We start from the raw sequence: 24230 nt of genomic DNA, 5'->3' as shown, positions 1-24230 counted from the left end.
TATTTCGGATCAACAATATGTCATCCACATATACTTATCAGAAATGTTGTAGTGCTCCCACTCACTTTCTTGTAAATACAAGTTTCTAGCAAACATTGTATAAACCTAAAAGCTTTGATCACTCCATCAAAGCATATATTCCGATTCTGAGATGCTTGCTCTAGTCCATAGAAGGATTGCTGGAGCCAGCATACCTTTTAGCATCCTTAGGATCGACAAAACCTTTTATTGTATCACATACAACTTTTCTTACGAAAACTGGTAAGAAAACTTGTTTTGACATCCATCTGTAAGATTTCATAATCGAAAAATACAGCTAATGCTAACATGATTCCGACGGACTTAAGCATCGCTACGGGTGAGAAATTCTCATCGTAGTCAACTCCTTGAACTTGTGAAAAGACTCTTTCCCACAAGTCGAGCTTCATAGACGGTAACATTACCGCCCACGTCCGTCTTCTTCTTAAAGATCCATTTATCTCAATGGCTTGCCGATCATCGGGCAAGTCCACCAAAGTCCATACTTTGTTCTGATATATGGATCCTATCTCGGATTTCATGGATTCTAACCATTTGTCGGAATACGGGCCCACCATCGCTTCTCCATAGCTCGTAGGTTCATTGTTGTCTAACAACATGATATCTAAGACAGGATTACCGTACCACTTAGGAGTAGTACATATCCTTGTCGACCTACGAGGTTCGATAGCAACTTGATCCGAAGCTTCATGATCACTATCATTAACTTCCTATTCAACAGACGTAGGCGCCACAGAAAACATCTTTCTGTGTTGCATCACTCTCTGGTTGAAGTAAAGGTTCGACAACCTCATCAAGTTCTATCTTCCTCCCACTCAATTCTTTCGAGAGAAACTCCTTCTCGAGAAAGGACCCGTTCTTAGCGACAAACAATTTGCCCTCGGATCTGAGATAGAAGGTATACCCAACTGTCACCTTTGGGTATCCTATGAAGATGTGTTTGTCCGCTTTGGGTTCGAGCTTCTCCGGCTGAAGCCTTAAGCATCGCAGCCCCAAACATTAAGAAACGACAACTTTGGTTTCTTGCCAAACCAATGTTCATACGACGTCGTCTCAAACGGACTTAGATGGTGTCCTATCTAAAGTGAATGCAGCTGTCTCTAACGCATAACCTCAAAATAAAACGGTAGATTGATAAGAGACATCATAGATCGCACCATATCTCATAAGGTTCGGTTACGACGTCCGGACACACCATAACCCAGTGGTGTTCCAGATGGCTTCAACTGTGAAATAATTCTACAATGTCTTAAGTGTTTGCCAAACTCATAACTCAGATATTCTCATTGATCAGATCGTAGGAATTCGATCTTCTTGTTATGATGATTCTTAACTTCACTCTGAAATCGCTTGAACTTTTCAAACGTTTCAGACTTGTGCTTCATTAAGTAAATATACCTATATCTACTCAAATCGTCAGTGAAGATGAGAAAATAGCAATATCCACCGCACGCTTCAATTCTCATTGGATCACACGCATCAGCATGTATGATTTCCAACAAGTCACTTGCCCGTTTCATTGTACCTGAAAACGGGGTCTTAGTCATCCTGCCCATGAGGCATGGCTCGCATGTGTCAAGCGATTCAAAATCAAGTGACTCCAAACATCCATCGACATGGAGTTTCTTCATGCATCTTACGCCAATATGACCTAAGCGGCAGTGCCACGAGAAAGTGGTACTATCATTATTAACTCTACATCTTTTGGCGTGAACATGTGTATTACCACGACCGAGATTCAATGAACCATTCACATAGGGTGCATGACCATGAAAGGTATCATTCATGTAAACAGAATAACCATTATTCTCTAACTTAAATGAATGACCGTATTGCAATGAACATGATCTAATCATATTCATGCTCAACGTAGACACCTGATAACATTTATCTAGGTTCAATACTAATCCCGAAGGCAGATGGAGCGTGCGATGGTGATCTCATCAACTTTGGAAACACTTCCAACACACATCGTCACCTCGCCCTTAGCCAGTCTCCGTTTAGTCCGTAGCTTTTGCTTCAAGTCACCAATAATAGCAACTGAACCGGTATCCAATACCCAGGTGCTACCAGGAGTACTAGTGAGGTACACATTAATAACACGTATATACTTTGTTGAAGTTGCCAGCCTTCTTATCTACCATGCATTTGGGGTAATTCCGCTACCAGTGACCGTTCCCCTTACAATAGAAGCACTTAGTCTCGGGTTTGGGTTCAACCTTGGGTTCCTTCACTGGAGCGGCAACTGGTTTGCCATCCATGAAGTTTCCCTTCTAGCCCTTGCCCTTCTTGAAACCAGTGGTCTTGTTAAACCATCAACACTTGATGCTCCTTCTTGATTTCTACCTTTTGCGGTCTTAAGCACCGCGAACAGCTCCGGGATCAACTCCATCCCTTGCATGTCATAGTTCATCACGAAGATCTAGTAGCTTAGTGATAGTGGCTAGAGAACTCTATCAATCACTATCTTATCTGGAAGTTTAACTCCCACTTGATTTAAGTGATTGTAGCACCCAGACATTCTGAGCACATGCTCACTAGCTGAGCTATTCTCCTCCATCTTGTTGGCAAAAGAACTTGTCAGAGGTCTCACACCTCTCAACACGGGCATGAGCCTGAAATCCCAATTTCAGCTCTTGGAACATCTCATATGTTCTATGGCGTTCAAAACGTCATTGGAATCCCGATTCTAAGCCGTAAAGTATGGTGCACTAAACTATCAAGTAGTCATCAGGATGTGTCTGTCAGGTGTTCACAACATCCACAGACGACGTTGTAGGGGTTTGCACATCGAGCGGTGCATCAAAGACGTAAGCCTTCTGTGTAGCAGTGAGGACACTCCTCGGACTACGGACCTAGTCCGCATCATTGCTTACAATATCTTTCAACTTAATCTTTCTCTAGGAACGTATTGAAACAGGGAGCTACAACGTGAGCTATTTATCTACAACATATTTGCAAAGACAATTTAGACTATGTTCATGATAATTGAGTTCATCTAATCAAATTATATAATGAACTCCCACTCAGATAGACATCCCTCTAGTCATCTAAGTGAAACATGATCCGAATCGACTAGGCCGTGTCCGATCATCACGTGAGACGGACTAGTCATCAACGGTGAACATCTCATGTTGATCGTATCTTCTATACGACTCATGTTCGACCTTTCGGTCTTCCGTGTTCCGAGGCCATGTCTGTACATGCTAGGCTCGTCAAGTCAACCTAAGTGTTTCACATGTGTAAATCTGGCTTACACCCGTTGTATTTGAACGTTAGAATCTATCACACCCGATTATCACGTGGTGCTTCGAAACGATGAACCTTCGCAATGGTGCATAGTTAGGGGGAACACTTTCTTGAAATTATTGTGAGGGATCATCTTATTTAAGCTACCGTCGTTCTAAGCAAATAAGATGTAAAACATGATAAACATCACATGCAATCAAATAGTGACATGATATGGCCAATATCATTTTGCTCCTTTTGATCTCCATCTTCGGGGCTCCATGATCATTGTTGTCACCGGCATGACACCATGATCTCCATCATCGTGTCTTCTTGAAGTTGTCTCGTCATCTATTACTTCTACTACTATGGCTAACGCTTTAGCAATAAAGTAAAGTAATTACATGACGTTTATGTTGACACGCATGTCATAAATAAATTAAGACAACTCTTATGGCTCCTGCCGGTTGTCATACTCATCGACATGCAAGTCGTAATTCCTATTACAAGAACATGATCAATCTCATACATCACATATATCATTCATCACATCCTTTTGGCCATATCACATCACAAGGCATATGCTGCAAAAACAAGTTAGACGTTCTCTAATTGTTGTTGCAAGTTTTTACGTGGCTTCTATAGGTTTCTAGCAAGAACGTTTCTTACCTTTTTTATTTACGTGGCTTCTATAGATATGCCAATCTCTATTTACCCTTCATAAGGACCCTTTTTATCGAATCCGATCCGACTAAAGTGGAAGAGACAGACACCCGCTAGCCATCTTATGCAACTAGTGCATGTCAGTCGGTGGAACCAGTCTCACGTAAGAGTACGTGTAAGGTCGGTCCGGGCCGCTTCATCCCACGATGCCGCCGAATCAAGATAAGACTTGTAACAGCAAGTAAATTGACAAAATCGACGTCCACAACTGCTTTGTGTTCTACTCGTGCATAGAAACTACGCATAGACCTAGCTCATGATGCCACTGTTGGGGATCGTAGCAGAAATTTAAAATTTTCTACGCATCACCAAGATCAATCTATGGAGTAATCTAGCAACGAGGGGAAGGAGAGTGCATCTACATACCCTTGTAGATCGCTAAGTGGAAGCGTTCAAGTGAACGGGGTTGATGGAGTCGTACTCGTCGTGATCCAAATCATCGATGATCCTAGCGCCGAACGGACGGCACCTCCACGTTGAACACACGTACGGAACAGAGACGTCTCCCACGTCTTGATCCAGCAAGGAGGAGGGAGAGGTTGAGGAAGAGAGTCCAACAGCAGCACGACGGCGTGGTGGTGATGGAGCTCGTGGTTCTCCAGCAGGGCTTCGCCAAGCACTATGGAGGAGGAGGAGGTGTAGGAGGAGGGAGAGGGCTGCGCCAGGGGAAGGGTGTGGCTGCCCTCTCTCTCCCTCACTATATATAGGGGGAAGGGAGGAGGGGGAGGCGCCCTAGGGTTCCCTAGGGGAGGGGCGGCGGCCACAGTGGAAACCCTAGATGGGTTTGGGCGCCCCCACCCCTAGGAAACTTGCCCCCCAAGCCGGGAGGGGCGGCTGCCCTAGGGGTGGCGCCCCCACCTCTCCTGGTTACGTGAGATGGGGTGGGAGGGGCTCTCAGCCCCTTAGTGGGCTGATGTGCCCTCTCCCCTTGGCCCATAAGGCCCCCCAACGCTTGCCGGGGCCTCCGAAACCCCTTTCGGACACGCTGGTCATCACCTGGTACCCCCGGAACAATTCCGGACTCCAATACCCTTCGTCCAATATACCGATCTTCACCTCCGGACCATTTTGGAGCTCCTCGTCATGTCCGGGATCTCATCCGGGACTCCGAACAACCTTCGGTAACCACATACTATTTCCCATAACAACTCTAGCATCACCGAACCTTAAGTATGTAGACCCTACGAGTTCGGGAACCATGCAGACATGACTGAGACAACTCTCCGGCCAATAACCAACAGCGGGATCTGGATACCCATGTTGGCTCCCACATGTTCCACGATAATCTCATCGGATGAACCACGATGTCGAGGATTCAATCAATCCCGTATTCAATTCCCTTTGTCCAGCGGTATTGTACTTGCCCGAGATTCGATCATCGGTATCCCGATACCTTGTTCAATCTCGTTACCGGCAAGTCTCTTTACTCGTTCCGTAACACATCATCCCGTGATCAACTCCTTGGTCACATTGTGCACATTATGATGATGTCCTACCGAGTGGGCCCAGAGATACCTCTTCGTTTACACGGAGTGACAAATCCCAGTCTCGATTCGTGCCAACCCAACAGACACTTTCGGAGATACCTGTAGTGTACCTTTATAGCCACCCAGTTACGTTGTGACGTTTGGCACACCCAAAGCACTCCTACGGTATCCGGGAGTTGCACAATCTCATGGTCTAAGGAAATGACACTTGACATTAGAAAAGCTTTAGCATACGAACTACACGATCTTTGTGCTAGGCTTAGGATTGAGTCTTGTCCATCACATCATTCTCCTAATGATGTGATCCCGTTATCAACGACATCCAATGTCCATGGTCACGAAACCGTAACCATCTATTGATCAACGAGCTAGTCAACTAGAGGCTTACTAGGGACATGGTGTTGTCTATGTATCCACACATGTATCTGAGTTTCCTATCAATACAATTCTAGCATGGATAATAAACGATTATCATGAACAAGGAAATATAATAATAACCAATTTATTATAGCCTCTAGGACATATTTCCAACATTCACACAGTCAGCCCAAGAACGGTGAACATACCAAAACGAATCTTTTAGCCTACCAACATTTATAGAAAACAAGAGGCAAAAAAGAAATCCAGAAACGTACTACATGGTATATGTATTTCTATTCAGCCCTTGCGCTTGCGCTGTGAAGCAATCATATATTTCCAGGATTTTGGTTCCCATAGTTTAGGCCATGTACACGGAAAACGATGTCAGAATATCTCTATGAACATTAGCAGCATCCAGGTCAAAAACTTCCAGATTTATATAAGAATAAATGATATTGGGGTAGCCATATCAGAATTCAGAAAACTGATATTGGGATAACCATATTGAAAGAAAACCTGCCCTCTTGTCACTAAGACGCGAGAAAACTCTACTGACAAGCTTCTTGACATTGAAATATAAGATAAAACAGGCATACAACTGAGTTTCCCAGTTATAAATACGTGGAGAGTTGAACAAAACAGGCAAACTACAGGTTGCAAAGGTGTACGCTTGTAACACAATAGACAAGGGGGGAAAACAGAGAAAAAAAATGAAGTATGTGAAACTAAGAGGTACCTTCATTAGGATCGCTTGAACAAGCATGAGATATATCCTTGCGCTCAAGGCTATCGAGCCGTTGTTGGAGGCATCGTTAAAGTGGCTTCATATTTATAGCTGGGCAGTATCTAACAGTGAGCTCCTGTAGAGCTGAGAAGTTTCCACGACTACCTGGTATAGATGCCAGATGTTTACATCTGGAAAGAAATACTAGTATTTTCAGTGATGGCAGGTCTCCCAAACAATCCAGCGACTCCAGCTCATTGCAATCCCAAATATACAATTCTAGGAGTGTATCCAACTGCTATGGCACGAACCGAAGCTTCTTACAGCCAATTATACCTAAAGACTCGAGGCATGGCAAAGTATTAATTCTGGGTGAAGGTGACTGCTCTGGCATACACGTGGATGCTAGGCCACTTCAATGTTCTGATGATGCTGCTGTATCGAAGTGTTGTAGACTCTCCAACTCCCTATCATCCTGCCCCAGTATGGACACAAGACTATCGCAGTTGGAAACCTGAAAACTCGTGAGAGATGGGGGAAGAACGAAAATCTTTATCAAGCGCTCACAATATTCTATTATTAGATTTTTTAGATTTGGCAGGAGTTGATCCCTTCCTCGAGTACAGCATGCTTTCACCTTGGTGGGGCCTATTAGCTTGCTGCAGTGACTGATGTAAAAAAACTTCAATGATACCAAGTTTCGGAACTCTTCTTCAGGCCAGTAGATGAGCATATCACAAGAGTTGATTATCAACTCCACAAGCTGACCAAACCATTTCCAGACCCCAAATGTTGGCTGCGATGAACTTGAGCAGAACAAAAAGCTGCAACCATGCAACCTTAGTTCCAAAAGAGATACTTCACGATCTTGATCAAGCTCCAGTGTTGGTGTTGCTTCTGTATCATTGACACGCAGGGACAAATCAGACAAGCAAGACACATGCCTGGATCTGAATATTGACAAGCATAGTTGAGCCTTCTCTTCTGCTAGCTCTATAACTTTGAGTTTTGGTGCTTCAGGCAGAGTCATTAGCTTTGGGTAGTTTTCAATTTTAACATTCTCGAGTAGAGGAAATGTTAAATATTCTCCCGATGCCACCCATCTCTCAAAAGTTTCCAAATTTTCTAATGTGAGGTATTTTAATGCTAGAAATGCTGTAGATGAACTGTGGCTGCATAGGCTTTGCAATTTGGTCAACCTTTTCAAGATAAGTACTTCAAGTGACTTATATTGACCAAATTGCGGAGATTCCTCACACATTGTGCAACCATCTAGGCAGGCCCATCTCCAGGAATTTGGGGCCCTGGTGCCAAAAGGAAAATGTGGCCCTAATATTTGTAAAAAAACATAATATAACTCAAGCATAATCACTTTATTACATTAGTGCAGAATTGGTCATTAGTCCAACTGGAACTAAAGGGTGGGGACTAAAGCCCCCCCCCCCCCCCCCCCTTTAGTCTGGGTTCATCACGATCCGAGACCAAAAACCCACCACGTGGCATGAGCCCGCGTCGGGGGCTGGGGGACCTTTAGTCCTGGTTAGTGACACCAACTGGGACTAGAGATTTAGGGTTTTAGGATTTATGATTTAAGCTTTATTTTTCCTTTTTGTTTTGTGTTTTCCATTTAATTGTTTTTCATTTCAAACATATTTTACACTACTGTAGTCGCCAAGTGTATTGTACACGCCATATATAATAGAATCTGTCGTACGACCAATCATATTTTACGCTACTCCAGTCGTCAAGAAATTTTACAATCAACAAAATCCTGAGCAAAACTTTTCTCTAATGTTCCTTTCTTTTTCAAGTTCTCACTGAGCAACTTTATGAATTGTTTGATTCTTCTGGAACCTAAGACGGTAGTCATACGATGCAGTTATATTTGTGATATGCTCTCTACTTGATTCATGCTCTTTAAGTCTAGCCCCAAGATGAATCTAGTTACTTAAACCATCATTTGCTAGCTGGCCTCTCACAAGCCCCCTTTTTAATAACTTGCAACAAAAACAAAATACTTTGTGAAGGTCGCTACTGTATACAAGCCACTCTCTGTCAAACATTTCTCCATTTGAGAGAATTCTGTTAAATGATAATGCAGAAAACCTTCTAGAGAACTTGTCATACGGACCATGCTCAATATCTTCTCTTTTAAGACCCTTTTGCAGCAAAATATCAATCTTTTTAGGATCAAGGCCATCCCAATTTCTAGGATAAAAATATCAGGCTGAACAGAATTATTCATGTCATCGGAAATATTAGGCCTATCAACTATCAGGATGAGAATAAGTGGCGAGTAGGGCCTGCTGACAACAACTCCTTTTGAATAGGCCTATCAACTATAGTAAGACAATCTTTTCCCATAACAGACAACGCAATGTCATGCATAAGATCATGTATCTTGCATACTGTTCTAGAACGGAGCTGATAATTTTTTCTTCGAGAGATTAGCTTGATATCTTGAAAAAACGACCTCCAAGTGAGCTAATCAAAAATTTCTCTGCCCACCCTTTCAAGAAGTTCACCTTTCTTCAGTGGTATTAAATCATGTGCCATCCATAGTTGGATTAATATTTCCACATCAATCTCATAATCTTTGGGAAGGCAAATTTTAAGATGGTCCCAACTATTATGGACCGTCCATTATTTCTGATCCAAGGGTCGAGATTTTATGAGGTAATAGGTTATCCATGAGAGGTAATAAGTCACCATCAAGAGGTAATAGGTCGCCCAGCACTCTTATTTGGAAAGTTTTGGAAAAGTACGAAACACCAGAAATGGAAAGTAAACATTAATGATATATTCCTACCATATAAAGAGCGCTCGGGTATAAGGAAACTATTGCATTCCAAATTAACATGATCAATGACATTAAATCCACGATTTATATTGAGATATCATGAGGTCACACAATAGTGTGAGAATACATATAATATGAACGTTTGTATTATTTCCATAATTTATTAAAGGCTGTAAGAAAAATGCACATATATGGTCAAGTACACCAAGATACCATGAGGTTACACAATAGCGTGACAGTACATCTAATATGAATGTTTGTATTATTTCCATAATTTATTAATGGGTGTTAAAAATGCACATATATGGTCATATACACCAATAAATTTAAAAATGAAGAAAATATGGCGTTGTCCTAGTTAGCTATTTCTTTAAGTTGTGAGTTCGAAACTTGGTATTATGTTAATGCTATTTTCATAAGTTTTCCACTATTTCTATTCGATGTGATTCAGCCAATTTCTTTTTTTTTGCAGGTTTGTAGATACCTAGCAACGAGTCGAAGCGTTGGAGCGAGCTCAAGGCATGCCATCGTCATCACACCTCCCTCACCGGAGCATGACAAAAACACGTAGTAAACAGTCAAAAAGTCGTCGTCCTAAGCTCGCACAGGACCAGGTGACCAGAACAGTAACCCCTGCAGATGAAGACAAGCCTAGATCAGAATGATCCAAACCGTAGACAAGTAAATGGAGATGAACAAAGACAGAATCCACCAAGAACAACCGAGGACCAACACTAAACCTAATCCCACAAAATACAATGGAGTCACACCTTAACATGCCGTCGTCGATGCTGGACGCACCATCAGGATGGGGGCTAGGCCGGGAGGACCTTATTTCATCTATGGGGAGCCGTTGTCGCCTCGGCTTACTAAGCAGGACACAAATGCCCGTTGGAGATGAGGCGGACCGACGGCGATGTCGATGACAGGTGGTGAAACTCTAATCATCTGGCAACCGCGAGCAGAGGCAAACAGATTAATTCTCAAGTTTCTATCTCATCTAAAAAAATCCAATTTTAATCTAGCTTTTCGGATCATGTGGAGGTAACATGCGCGACAATAGTCAAACTGGTTACTTCGTAAAATGCAACGATGTGTTGTTTTACAAATATTAAAATATTCTTATTTTTTGAAATACTAACACCGTCTCTAATTTTCAACTTAGATGGACCTCCACATCTTTTCATAATTCATGATGATTTCTATAAATAGATTAAAAAATTGAAAGGGATATGAACTAGAAAGATGTTGGTAAAATCAACGAAGAGGGTTGGACGACTAGCCTAGATTCGGCCAAACGTTTAAAAGGTAGACTTAACCTTAGAAGCTTACCAAGGACGACAAATTTGGTCAAATGAGGCTCTCTAAGGCCTTGAGTACCTCTTGCATAACATGCAAGCATAACAAGACCCAACACTCCGGGAGAGCGACGAAGGGGAACAAAACTTACTCTAACTCAAGAGACATAACTTTAACGCCAGAACACATATCTGGGCCTGCACCTCTCTTTTTGTCGGAGCGGATGACGAAGGAGGAGGGGACTCGTGGCTTCGTCGACGGGTAGCAGATGGAGTGATGGAAACTATCAAGGGTTTATGGGGAGGGGTATGGCTTGAGTACCTATATCGCTGAGCATGTCGTGACCGTGGACATAACATCGCGAGGATCAGAATGACTTCATAAATCTCAAAATTTCCTAGATAATACTCCCTCCGTTCCATAATATAGGACGTTTTTGGGCACTAGTCTAGTGTCAAAAAAACGTCTTATATTATGGGACGGAAGGAGTAGTTTTTAATCCTACTGTTTATTCTTCCCATCAGCAGCGAACATATAAAAACCCGTTGAACCGTCCAATTTATAGTTTTATTTTTGTGTGGAATATATAGAGACGAAAATAGTACTATAGAAAATCCCTGGAAAAGAACGCTTTAGCTAGGTCTATGATACCCCTAAAAAACTAGATCTACGTACGATCCAGTCTTACTAGCTTTTCATCCGCCGCCGCTCCATTCCTGCCGGTTGTCGCTCGAGATCCCGTTGAAAGCATCGCCGCCGCTCCAGTCCACGAGTCCAAGGGCCGCCACCGCCGCTCCAGTCCACGAGTCCAAGGGCCGCCACCGCCGCTCCATTCCCGCTGGGTGTCACCCGGTGAAGGCACCGCTGTCGCTCCAGTCCACGGGTCCACATCCGCTCCATTCCCGCCGGCCGCCGCTCGAGTACCCGGTGAAGGCACCGCTGTCGCTCCAGTCAACGCCGCCTAGGGCCGCCACTGCCGCTCCATTCCCGCCGGCTGCCACCGCTCCAGTTCTGCTGGCATCCTCGAGTCCAAGTACCCAAGGTAACAGTCATTACTCCCAGACTGTATGTTTCTTTGTCTACTATGTTATATTGGCATATGCCAAGCCAAACCAGTCGATCTTCCCATTCTTATTTTAGCACGGGTGAGTAATCCAGATGTTAAATAGTTGGCTGTCTTCATTTAGGGAATAATTTGGTATGTCTCCCCAAGATGATAATGAAGTAACCCAGACACTGGAAGAATTAGCTGAATATGAAGACATAATACAGAGGACCTTCAGTTCTGATGAAGAATGCTATGATTTTTTCAATAAGTTTGCCAAGACAAAAGGATTCAGTGTTAGAAAGAGCAAAGTTTGGTGCTCAAAAATCACAGGTTGTATAATAAGTCGACAGTTTCTTTGCTCAAAAGCTGGGGTGAGAGATGAGAAGTATTTCAATTTGCCAAATAGAAAACGGAAACATCGGCCACTTACAAGATTTGAATGTCCTGTGAAGTTAGTGATTAAATTCAGCTGGGAGATGGATCTATGGTATGTTGACAAGTACATTGATTCACACAACCATGAGCTGGCTAGACCCAACGAAACAACATTTCTCCGTTCACACAGAAAAATGACAGAGTGGTAGAAAAATGAAATTATAGATCTCCAGAAGGCTGGCTTGAGAAAACATCAGATTATGGATGTTATGGTGCAGGAGATCAATGGAGATCATGCTGAAGTTGGATATGTCCCGAGGGATCTTTACAACTTTTCATACTTAAATAAATGTGCTAAGATTATTGATGGTGATGCAAATGCAGTTCTGCAGAATATGAGACAAAGACAACTAGAAGATTGTGAATTCTTTTTGACTACCAAACCAATTCTGAAGGCCGCTTGGTTAATTTGTTTTGGTGTGATGGTCAGTCTCGCCTAGATTACCAAGCATTTGGGGATCTTCTCATTTTTGACAGCACGTATCGGACAAATAAGTACAGCATGCCCTTTGTTCCTTTTGTGGGGTTGAATCACCATCGTAGCACCACAATTTTTGCTTGTGCTGTTGTTTCTCATGAAACAACTGAATCGTTTAAATGGTTACTGTGTACTCTACTGGTTGCAATGTATCAGAAAGAACCCAAGTCCGTAATAACTGATGGTGATCATGCAATGCGAAGAGCTATACAGCAGGTGCTTCCTAACAGCATACATCGATTGTGTACTTGGCACGTGGAGAGGAATATGACTCACTTTATTCATCATTGTATGATACCTGATTTTAGGGAGCTAATATATAAAGCAACCACGCCAAGTCAGTTCGTTCGCAGATGGAAAGATTTTGTTGAGGCACACAAGATTGGTGAGGGTAAGAAAAGTTACAAGTGGCTGTCAAGGATGTACAAAATCCGAAAACTGTGGGCAGCTAGTTATGTCAAGAACAAATACTTTTTGGGTGCACAGAGTAATCAGCGCAGTGAAAGCCTAAATTCCCAATTGCATACTCACTTGAACAGAAAAATGACATTAGCATATATGGAAGAACATTTCTTTCGCTGTGTTAAACGTATTAGAAGAAATGAGTATGAATTGGATTGCGTAGCTTCACAATCTTTGCCAGTTCTCATTACAGAACATAAACCTTTGGAAATGGATGCAGCGAAGTGCTTCACTCCAGCAAATTTTCAGTTGGTTCAGAAGGAGATTGAAAGGTCATCAAATTATGAGATTGTTGAGATATTGGAAAATGAAAATTGCATAAAGTACATTGTTAGTGCCAGAGAGTACACAAGTGTCCGTTTTGTCGAATGTGATGATGAGGAGACACTTGCAAATATTAAGTGCAACTGCCTAAAATTTGAACGTGAAGGAATACCTTGTTGTCATGTTATGTTAGTTCTGATTAAACATGATGCACTCATCCCACGTAGTTGTGTGCTGACTAGATGGACACAGAATGCCAAGTCAAGTATCCTTTCAGATGAAAAGAAAAATGAATCAAGTCAGCAAGAACGTTTTGCCGAATTGGTTAATTTGTCTAAACCGGTTTTTTAGGAAGCATCAGGTTCAACTGAAGATTTTCTTAGATGGAAGAAAACTCTAACTGATGAGCAAAAGAAAAGAAGGCAAAATGATGATTTTCATGGAAATAAAGGTGAAGTCAATCAAGGTCTTCTAAATGGAGCATCACCATTGATAAATGTGGAAGATCCTTTGCGAGTGGTAAGCAAAGGCGCACCGAAAAAAAGAATCAAAGGTTTCCAAGATGTCCGACAAAGAAAATGTGGAGTATGTCGTAAAATTGATCATGACAGAAGGAAGTGTCCAGATAATGAAAAGTAAGTCACACAACAAATGAAATACTGATGAATTATTGTGATTGTATATGTTGAGTTAGTGTCTAATTATTTTTCTGCAGGGGTGGTACTTCAAAAATTGGCTCCACTTCCGCATAATACAACTTGGGCTAAGCACAAGGATGGAAGTACATTGAAGAGCACCGGCAACATTCTGGAAATTCATTCAACAACACCATGCACTCTGGAATTTCATTCAGCAGTACCCGCAAGCATGGCGTAGCAAGGATGCAATCGCCCAGTTGAAGAGTGCACTCCATGCAAATTCATAAAGCTTTGATATTACAAATATTTATTGTAATAGCACACTCCTTCATATTGTACTTTAGTGCTCATTCAAATTTTCCGATCATATTTGGGTGATGCATTTTAGTGCTCACTCAAATTTTGACTTCAAATTTCCAAGTTCCCAGTTTCTTTGATAAATGATTTATGAGAAAATTGCTTATTGTTGGCTGACCCTAGGCTGATCTCACAGCGTAGCATTCCAGGTCCTCTTATTATAGCAGCCAACTAAGTTCAGCTAACCAAATCATCTTGTTTGGTGAGGGGCGTGAACAGCAGCAAAGGGGCGCAGGGGATCAGACACCCATGGCTCATGTCTGGTGTGGGGCATCGTCTCTTCTCTTCTATCTCCTCCCATGGCTTAAGACTAGCTGAATTTGTTGCTTTTATGGGTGAATTCAGTTTACACGGAAGCTTTTAAAGAAATAAAATGCTCAACAAATGATGCAAAGTCCAAGTAAAGTCAATAGAAAGATCAGTGTTCTACAACAGTTTTGCCGTGCGACCAGCCGCATCCACGGCCACTTGACATCAAACTTGCACAAATCTCACACCAGGGACTAACGACACGTGCAATAACATTCGGGAGGCGCGAGAAGGCATGGCCCAGCTACTAGTGTGCATTAATTTTGTACAAAAGCTGGGCAATTGAACTGAAGAATGAATTGCACAAAACTGGGTCATTTATTAGCAAACGTCTGTTGTTTTCCCTAAACAACAGTTTCATAAGTCTGCAACAATTCACTAAAAGAAACAGGCACATGCGCCACTGGGAAAATTAACAAAAACAACTGGAAACTAAACATCAAGCATGTCACGAACTTCTTTTCCAACAAGCCTAATCTTATTTGAGGACGAAAGCAGTATTTCACTTGGCATCTTCTTCCTGAATGTTTCCATATGCTCCTGGCTGAAGTAAGATGTAAGCTCAGACCCATTCCAGTATTTCATAAACTTTATAGTGAAAATTCCACAAGAGCATCTGCATGACAAATTTATTTGATCAATTTGCAGATACAGTGCGTCAAAGTTATCCATAAACATGATACATACATGTCATACTGCCGCGGAATTTCCTTTACGACAACAATACGCCAACACAGGACATCAAGGTTACTCCACCTTGATTGCATCGAAGGTGAAAATGACTGCAGTATTGAGTGAACGCCATTACGCTGCAAAACAAGTTTTAGTCACAAGAAACATGTCATATTACTGTTTTCTCAACAAGAGGGTGACTAATACAGAAACTAAATGCCCATACAAATGGTCTCGTCACTTCAATATAGTATTCCAATGTCCTATCATATGAATCAAGAATTTGCCATTCTTGTTTAGCTAGATTGATCACAACCAGCCACCAGTGATCCTCATCAATATTCATGGGCACAGGGACCTAAATGAACATGGAAAGCACTTTTAGTATACCACTACACCATCAAATAAATAAATTAGATCAGTGGTTTAGCGATACCATATCATGTCGAATCAATGAGCGGCAAAGCTCATTGGCTCTTTTTTTTGCTTTCGAATGAATTGACTATGTGTAAGCCATTCTTTCCCAACGGCAGTTAGAAATTTGGAATCAAAAGTTGAAAGTGCATATTTTACACTTTCTTCTTCCCAAAGAGAATTGAACATAGTAGCATATAAGTTTATTATCTGCAGTGAAATAAGAACAAGAATTAGTATCAAAGTGCATAACATGTAAATAGCACAAAGCACTGACTTACATCATCATATAACCACTTTTTCACTCCATTCTCATTGACAGGCCTAATGAGAGATGCCATTTTGGAGCAGATTAGCTCAATTTGTCCAATACAAACAACGACCCTTTCAGCATCTAGCACAAGCTGTTTTTGTACAAACTTGATGGCAACAACTTCCAAGTCACTTAAATCAAGGCCTCTTGTGATATCATCTGCAAAAATGTTTCAAAATGCATCAATTAATAAAACAAATCCATAAAACTGCAACTGTTTCAATATCTAATAACATACCTATGTGGATGTTGTCGGGAACAAATTTTTCCCTGCTTTTCGCACTAAGATATGGCGATGAACATACTTTGCTGCGTTTCCTATGTGTCCTACTTTTAATCTTATCAACAAGTGTTGGACTGGAAACTTCATTCTCTTCACTACTTTTAACCTTGTCTTTGAGAGGTGTTTCACTTGAGAACATTTCAATACTTTTAACCCCTTCAAGAAATGTTGGGCTGGACAATTTAAGGTTGGCAATATTTTCTACCTTCTCAAGAGGTGTTGGGCTGGACATTTTAGCATTTTTTGGAGATGTTTCAGGTGAAAACAAATCAACACTTTTAACCTCCTCAATAGATGTGCCATGTGCTTTCCTTCCATCAGTGCATTGTAACGTGTTTGGTTTACCAGTATTGCTTGCCATTCGATTCACCCTCGTTTTTGCCATGCCAACTGCAGTTGAAGCGTGCGGGTCAGCTTTCTTCTTCAGAGGAGATACAATGTTACTCATTTCTTCTTTGCACTGCATTCTCAACTTTTTAGTTCCATGTGAATTGCGCGGCAACACCTCACTAACCATTGGTCCTCTTTTTCCAGTGAGTTGTGCCATCACATTCTGCTATGTGCAATTATAGTCAGTAAAGTGGGCCATAGCTGATAAAAACAATCCAAATATTAAAAGAATGCATACATCTAGTTTGTGTGCGATACTAGGTATCAAGCTCAACTGGTCTTGTAGAGAAGGATTCCCGCTCCTCATATCCATATCATAATCAAGTGATAAGCCATGATTGTAACCAAGCATCCTTTCAATGGCCTAATTCAATAAATACTAGTAAGTAAACTCTTACACATGAAAAAGTAATTCTAAAAATGCACAAGACTGACCTGCATTTTGGAATACAATTTGGGTACCAATCTAGTTCGCTCCTCTACCACTCTCAGCCTAGCTTCAAAGTTTGCTTCTCCACCTTCAAGGTTGTCCTAAAGACATAGGACTAAGTACATAGAAAATCTAAGATTAAATTTAGCACTGAATTGGAGTTACTTACTGTTGATGCCCTATATCACAATTAGCGTCGTAATCTAACCCATCCAAGTCTATATGCTTCTTTTCATCCTCAAAGCAACCATTATTTGTTTCTTTGGGTGATTCCTCAATAATACCATCAACAATTGGGTCGCAAGTGAAACGTGTATCAGAATAGTTGAGACGCAAACACATGACCACCTAAACCATGCAGACCATTATTACATTGTTATCACAGTCATAATACAAAATATATGTCTAAGATTCTTAATAACCTTTGCAGCACCCATTTTATTTTTTGCGTCTAAAACCATCCGCTTGTCACATTGTTGTTGATCCCAGTTTTTAATCAATGGATGCTCATGGTGATCATAAGCAAAGTCATCTCCATGTGCTTGAAAATGTTCGAAGTACCAAACCTAACCATCGAAGATATAGAACTTACATGAGTTAGCAAATCACACAACTCAAGCAATAAACCAAGGAATATAAAAAGAATGAAAATTACCTGTAGTAGTGCCAAGTTACCTACTAGGCCTGATCTTTTATTTTTCTTGAATTCTGCCAAGTTAGTTAGCAAATATTCCAGTGTGAACTCTGCCCAGTTGTATTTTTTTATCTTTGAAATGTCTGCAACAACTTCTAAGTAGTGGCTGCTAACATATTCCTTTGAGCATGGTGCCAAAACTGTCCCAATTGTATACAAGACAAACATTCTAATGAAGTGCTCATCAGCTACACCACTCCGTATCTATTTTTCTAAGTGAGTAAAAGTGATCGCCTTATCACCCTTGTACAACGTAAACAACTTTGGGTCTGCTCGATTTTTACTAATTGTTATCTTCTCACCTCGGTTTGGCAAACCTAAGATGCATTCCACATCCCAAATACAGATTGGAACCACATGCTCACCTACTGTAAAGCTTCTACCCCTTTCACTGTAACCATCTGCAAGGGACTCGAGAAGAATGCGACGGATTGACATGGAGGGTACATTAAGCAATGGCCCTAAGTCCATCTCATGCACAAGTTTTATTTGGTCCTCATCCAGATCGTCATAGAGATCAGCAAATTTTCCAGGCATACATACTGTCGAAGGCTAAACACGAAAGCGTAAAATAAAGTCATTAAAACTGAAGATGAATGGCAACACTGCTGAAATAGAATGAACATCTACGCACATACCATCTCAACCGCCGCTCCCTGACAGCTGACCAAGAACGTCGACTAGAACCCGTCGATGTCACGCACCTCCCTCACCGCGCTGCACTTCACAAGGGGAGCGGCGTGAGTAAGCCACCGCGACAGGCATGGGTTGCGCTGTTGCGAATAACGACGGGCATAAAATCGGCGATTTGAAACTGGAGCCATGGAGAAAGAAATCCGTAGAAAGGACTCGGATCAATGGGAATTCACAGGAGGATTTTTCGGGGATGAGTGATTCGGGAGAAGTGATACTATTTTTCTCCGTGGTTATCTCTCCTGAAACGAGAGATTTGGGGGTGTTTTCCTTATCTGCCATAAGGGAAGAGGTGACCGGCTGAAGCAACGAGAAATTTGGGGGGCGTTTCCTTATCTGACGTGAGGTAAGAGGTGGCCGACTGCATCAAGTGTAGTTAATTACCTGGGCCCAGTACTAAATCGTATCAACGGTTCAGATCTTCTATGTCCTCTTACCTCCCTCTGAGGTAAGGAGGACCATGTTAACACAGTTCCTTTGGGAAATACTGCACAAAAAGCAAAGCACTGTTTCAAGTGTGATGGCAAGTCATCATAGCTGAGCTTGAGTACATGTAAAGTGTCCTCATTGCAAGTATTGCTTCTGGTTAGTATGTCCCTCCATTCTTTCATGCTAGTTTTTATACTCAACATAGATCCAAAGGCTTTGGAAGCTAAAGGAGAGCCCACACATCTATCCAGAATCAGTTCAACCACCTCACTTAGCTCAGGCTCAACATCATTTGGTTTTTGCAAACAGAATGCTCTATTCTCAAGTATTTCCTTTAGAAATACTTTATGTAGCTTTCCGAGGTTATGGCTATCATCAATGCACATCTTCATAATGTGAGCCACTTTTAGTTTACGAGTGGTCATCAGTATTGCACTCCCCTTGGCACCATGCTTCAGGCAGGTCTTGAGTTTTTCCCACTTATCAGCGTCTTCATTCCATACATCATCGAACACAACAAAGCATCTCTTCCCACCTAATTCCTTTTGAAGGTTTTGCAATGCCTTTTCACGATCCATCTCATTGGTCTGACAGATGTTGCTTGCAATCTTAGCAACGTCAAAATCATCTGACGCACAACACCACCTCTGGAGTTGGAAATACACCTTAATTTCAGGGTCATTGTAGACAAGCTGCGCAAAGGTGGTCTTTCCCAGCCCACCCATGCCAACATTGGGAAGGACAATGAGATCCCTGTCACTAGCTTGATCGACCAATATATTCACGATCTTCTTCTTCTCTTTGTTTCTAGATCTGTTGACAATATCCTTCTCAGGGTCAATAATTATGGAATCTGTGTTGCGCCACTGCTTGGATGCTGGTGCTTCCTGCATTGGTCTGAATCCAAAGGCATTCATCTCTGCGACAAGGACCTTAATGGTGTGCACAATCTTGCACAACTTCTTTCCCATCCTATAACGAAATACGACGGGGTTGTGGGCAGGGAAGAGGCTCACGATATCAAATCCAAGCTTCTTGTAGTGTCCCTTCTTCTTGGCGTCACGCCGCAGCACCTCGTACTTGAACTCGTCGAAGACATTGTTTGCCTCATAGGCGACATTCTTGAGCCCAACCTCAAGGGATCCATACCCCATCGACGTGCCATTCGTTGTTCAGTGAAGATTATTAAGTCTGATCCATGCACCAAGATTGAGCCCAACCTTTGGCATGTCAAGCATGGATACAATGGATGCATTAATGCAACTTGGAGATTTATTTCCTCGACCACTACAGTACACCTAAAGGAAGAAAATGAAGAGGCAAACATGCAAAGTTCAGTGAAGGCAATTAAGTCCGCAACAAGGCAGAGCCCAACTTGTGTATGGTAAGACTACATACATTGGATGCGCTAGTGTGCCTTAGAGATGTTATTTTGTCGATGGCTAGGACTGCAATTGAAAGAAGAAAACTAAAGAAGCAGACACGAGAAGTTTGGTGAAGGAATGAGGTCTACACATACATGCTTACTATAAATAACTAGTTTCCTCATGCAGCAGAAGCAATGCTCGAAACAACAATAGAGGTGTGTCATTGTGAGACAACCGTGTAGAATATGAATAAGTCTATGGAGAAAGCGAAATTTACCAACCCGCATAAGTGGCACTCGTAGTTCAATGGGGGTATATTTCAGAAATGGGATGATGCATTGGAAATTTGAGCTAGAGGTCAAAGCTTGGGACTCGTCATGATTCATTGCGGCGACAGGTCGAGCTTTGACAGGATGGCGGAGTTCGTCTCTGCGGTTGGTAGGCAGAGCTTTGGCCTAGCAGACGAACAAGGGGAGCGTTATTGAGGCTGTGGGCAAATCATCTCGTCTACCAGCTACATCATCGACATGTTTACGCCATTGTTTGCTCTAACAAATATCCAAGCTGGTATTGGCCTTCCAGCCACACATCGTCTAGTGGAGACTCTCTAGGAAGGCGCGACACAGGCAGAATGCCGACCAAAACAAGTCCTACAGTCATCATTAGGGCGAGTAGTTTGCGAAATGAACCGAAGTACTATGATGCTAAATTTGTTGTCTCACTTTTGCCACAAGCAACAACAAAGCAGGTGCTTGTATACTATGCAATGCAATACATCGGAGTCAACTCATGTGATGTGAGCATGCCGAGTACAATTATGTCGCACATACTGTATATTCTAGATTTTGAATATTTGATACGTATTACATACACATTGCATATACAAACATATCACCCGCTTGTTCATGCTTGGTTGCACAAACATTCAGTGGGATGTACGTCTTGTCAAGTGACTCGTCCATGCACGATTTTGGAGACGTCACGTCTGTTCTGGCTACTTAAGCACACCCTCTTCAACGGCAGGAGGGACGGTTGCTGCGAAGAGTTCACGTCTAAATTCTGTCTACATGTTGATTTGCAATGAAGACAAACTTTACCGTGAACAATGGCCTAGAGGGAGAAACTAATGATGGAGGTGTAGTATATGTAGTATTTTCAGTTATAATCTAGATCGTTGAGGCCGACCACTGAAATAGAGGCCGACACGAGAACGAGATCTAGCCTTCCTGTTCAAAGCATGAACAATTCCACTAAACTGGATGAGGAATTTCACATACCCCTATCTATTCAAGCATGTACATGATTTGCATCACTTCAAGAGGCGCTCATTCAAAATCGTCCCTCTGAGGAACATGCTCCCTACAGATCCGATCTAGGGCTTCGAACCGCCGCTGCCTCTTTCCTCGCCGCCACTGGTGCTCCATGGGGCAAAGCCCAGGTAGGGGATGATGGCGGTGGCGGGGCCTTCCTCCACCGTGGCTCCGGGATGCAGTTGTTGTGGAGATCCGTGTGGGTGTCATGGATGTGTGCATCGTCCGGCGTCAGTGTCGCATCGGTAAGAGCCACTCTACCGTCGATGGGTGTGTTGGAGGACGTCGCCCATGGGCGTGCTGGATGACGGAGGAGGTTGATCCTATGGTCTAGCCGGGGATGTGCACGAATTTGTTAGCAAAAGCTTGGTTCAACCTCGGCCAGAACCGTGCCTTCGTTGGTTGACCTCAGAACGGACATCGCGTTCTAGGTCATGGTTGGAGAGCGAGCAAGTGGAGGGGAAAGTGATGGATAGTAGATAGGTTCGAACTAGTGGTATTGTGCTTGTCTCTTGGCGTAGAGCTGGGGATGAAGAAGGCGCTCGACGACACGAAGCAGGAGCCGGAGCTCTCAAACGCGTCCTCCTCTACCACAAGGCGCGAGGTTGAATACGGGGTTGTCCCTAGGCGGGTTACACTACACAGTGGTGGGCTTCTAGGTAAGTTTTCTTCTCTCTCTTTTATTTCCACCATCTCATATTTATTTGAGTCTATTTTGATTTTATTTTAGATCAAAACTTTGCAAAACCGTCTGAAAAATTTAACACCGGTGGGAGTACCTGGCCAGCCCATGCACACGCTTGAGTGTCCTCCACACCGTATTGAAGGATGTGGTTTAGTCCCATGTAGCCGCGCGAGAGGCTTGCCGACCATCTTAAATAGCAGCGTTGTTCAGATGCAGTAAACTACTTGAATTATAATAGGGCCATCAATGCTTGCTTTCTAAAGGAGGTGAATTGATTCTTGATCATCTCTTGCAGAGTAAGAATAGATGGCCTTACTATAATAAAAGTACTTTTTTACAAGTCACATAATTTTCAGAATTTATATGACCAAACTAGAGGATACTACCATTATTTTCCATTTTTCATGTGCTAGATTAACCTCATTTAAAAAAACAAAGAAAGTGTCCAAATTAGGCACAACTATGGGTGTTAACTATTTCCATAGGAATTATAATTGTTTTTGAAAAAAACCAATTTTTTTCCATTTTTCAAGTGCCAGAAATGACTTTTTTGTGAAGTGCTTGAAATAAGTTCAAAAATTGGGCCTTTCCATTTTTTATCTGAAATAGACCACATTGTCAGCCCACTGACGAAGTTTCATGAATTTTAGAGTATTACTGCTATATTTCATTGATTTACTGGATTTTCCGTGAATTATTAGAACTTGCTCAAATTTGAACTACAAGTGTGATGTAGTTTGATCCTGAAAATTGACAAGTATCTTTTTATGCTATAATGTTGGTGGTGCATGTGCAGATGTGCTTGAGACAACCAAATTTGAAAGTCTAAACATTTGGTATGAATGGTCAACATTGCAAGTGTGACCCCCCTTTTAGAAAAAATGAAAGAAAATGAAAAAACCCTCTAAAATTGAAATCCTTGTGCATGAAGCCCTCTCGTGTCAACTAGTAAGTAATAATATCACAAACTTGCAATACAGCAAATTAGAAAAGAATCTTTACAAAATGGCCTATCTAGTATATATGAATTTTCATGGATTTCAAGGCATATGCCCATGGCCTCGTCCATGGCATTGTCCATGATAACATGTTCGTATTTGGCACAACTATGGGTGTTACCATTGTGAATAATGTTGCCATAGGAATTATATATTTCTAAATAAAAACTAGAATTTTCATTTTCCAAGTGTCAGAAATGACTTTTTTTGTGAAGGAAGTGCCTGAAATAAGTTTGGAAATTGGGCCATTCCATTTTTCATCCAAAGAACCACATTGCCAGCCCACTGACCAAGTTTAATGAATTTCAGAGAATTATTGCTATATTTCATAGATTTACAAGATTTCCAGTTAATTAGAACTTGCTCAAATTTGATGGTCCTGAAAATAAAAAAACATTTTATGCTCTTATGTTGGTGGTGCATGCACTTGGGACAACCAAACTATTTGATATGAATGGTCAACATTGCAAGTTTGGCCCCATTTGGAAAGATCAAAGAAAATGAAAAATGCCTAAAAAATTGAAATCCTTGTGCATGAAGCACTCTTGTGTGAACTAGTAAGTGAAAAAAAATCATAAACTTGCAATACCACAATTTTAAAATAAAAACCTTCACAAAATGGTCAACATTGCAAGTTTGACCCTGTTTTAAGTATGATTTGTAGAAATAGATGAGCTGAAATAGACATAACAGGATAAATTATGTACACATTGATTACACAGAGAAAGCATACTTCAGTGTTGTATGACTTCAACTTGTAGTACCCCCTTCGACCCTTTTTACTCTACGTATTAGATTTGTGTCAAGTCAAACCATGCAATGTTTGACCAAATTTATATTAAAATATATCAACATCTACAATATTAGATATATATATTCTATGAAACTACATTTCGTAATA

At 41.7% G+C, this 24230-nt stretch overlaps 1 protein-coding gene and 1 pseudogene across 1 annotated transcript; one reads left to right on the top strand and one right to left on the bottom strand.

Annotated features, from left to right (window-relative positions):
• Window positions 1-6163: 6163 nt before the first annotated feature.
• Window positions 6164-20123, bottom strand: LOC123071268 (putative disease resistance protein RGA3; annotated as a pseudogene).
• Window positions 11313-14456, top strand: LOC123187392 (protein FAR1-RELATED SEQUENCE 5). The gene is made up of 3 exons (XM_044599251.1): window positions 11313-11702; window positions 11848-13982; window positions 14063-14456. The coding sequence occupies exon 2, from the start codon at window positions 12646-12648 to the stop codon at window positions 13696-13698; it is 1053 nt and encodes a 350-aa protein (XP_044455186.1). The 5' UTR covers window positions 11313-11702; window positions 11848-12645; the 3' UTR covers window positions 13699-13982; window positions 14063-14456.
• Window positions 20124-24230: the final 4107 nt, after the last annotated feature.

This window comes from Triticum aestivum, chromosome 1A (assembly GCF_018294505.1).
Source record: "Triticum aestivum cultivar Chinese Spring chromosome 1A, IWGSC CS RefSeq v2.1, whole genome shotgun sequence".
NCBI classification, from domain to species: Eukaryota; Viridiplantae; Streptophyta; class Magnoliopsida; order Poales; family Poaceae; genus Triticum; species Triticum aestivum.
The sequence above is the reverse complement of the archived record's forward strand: the minus strand, read 5'-3'. Positions and strand labels throughout refer to the sequence as shown.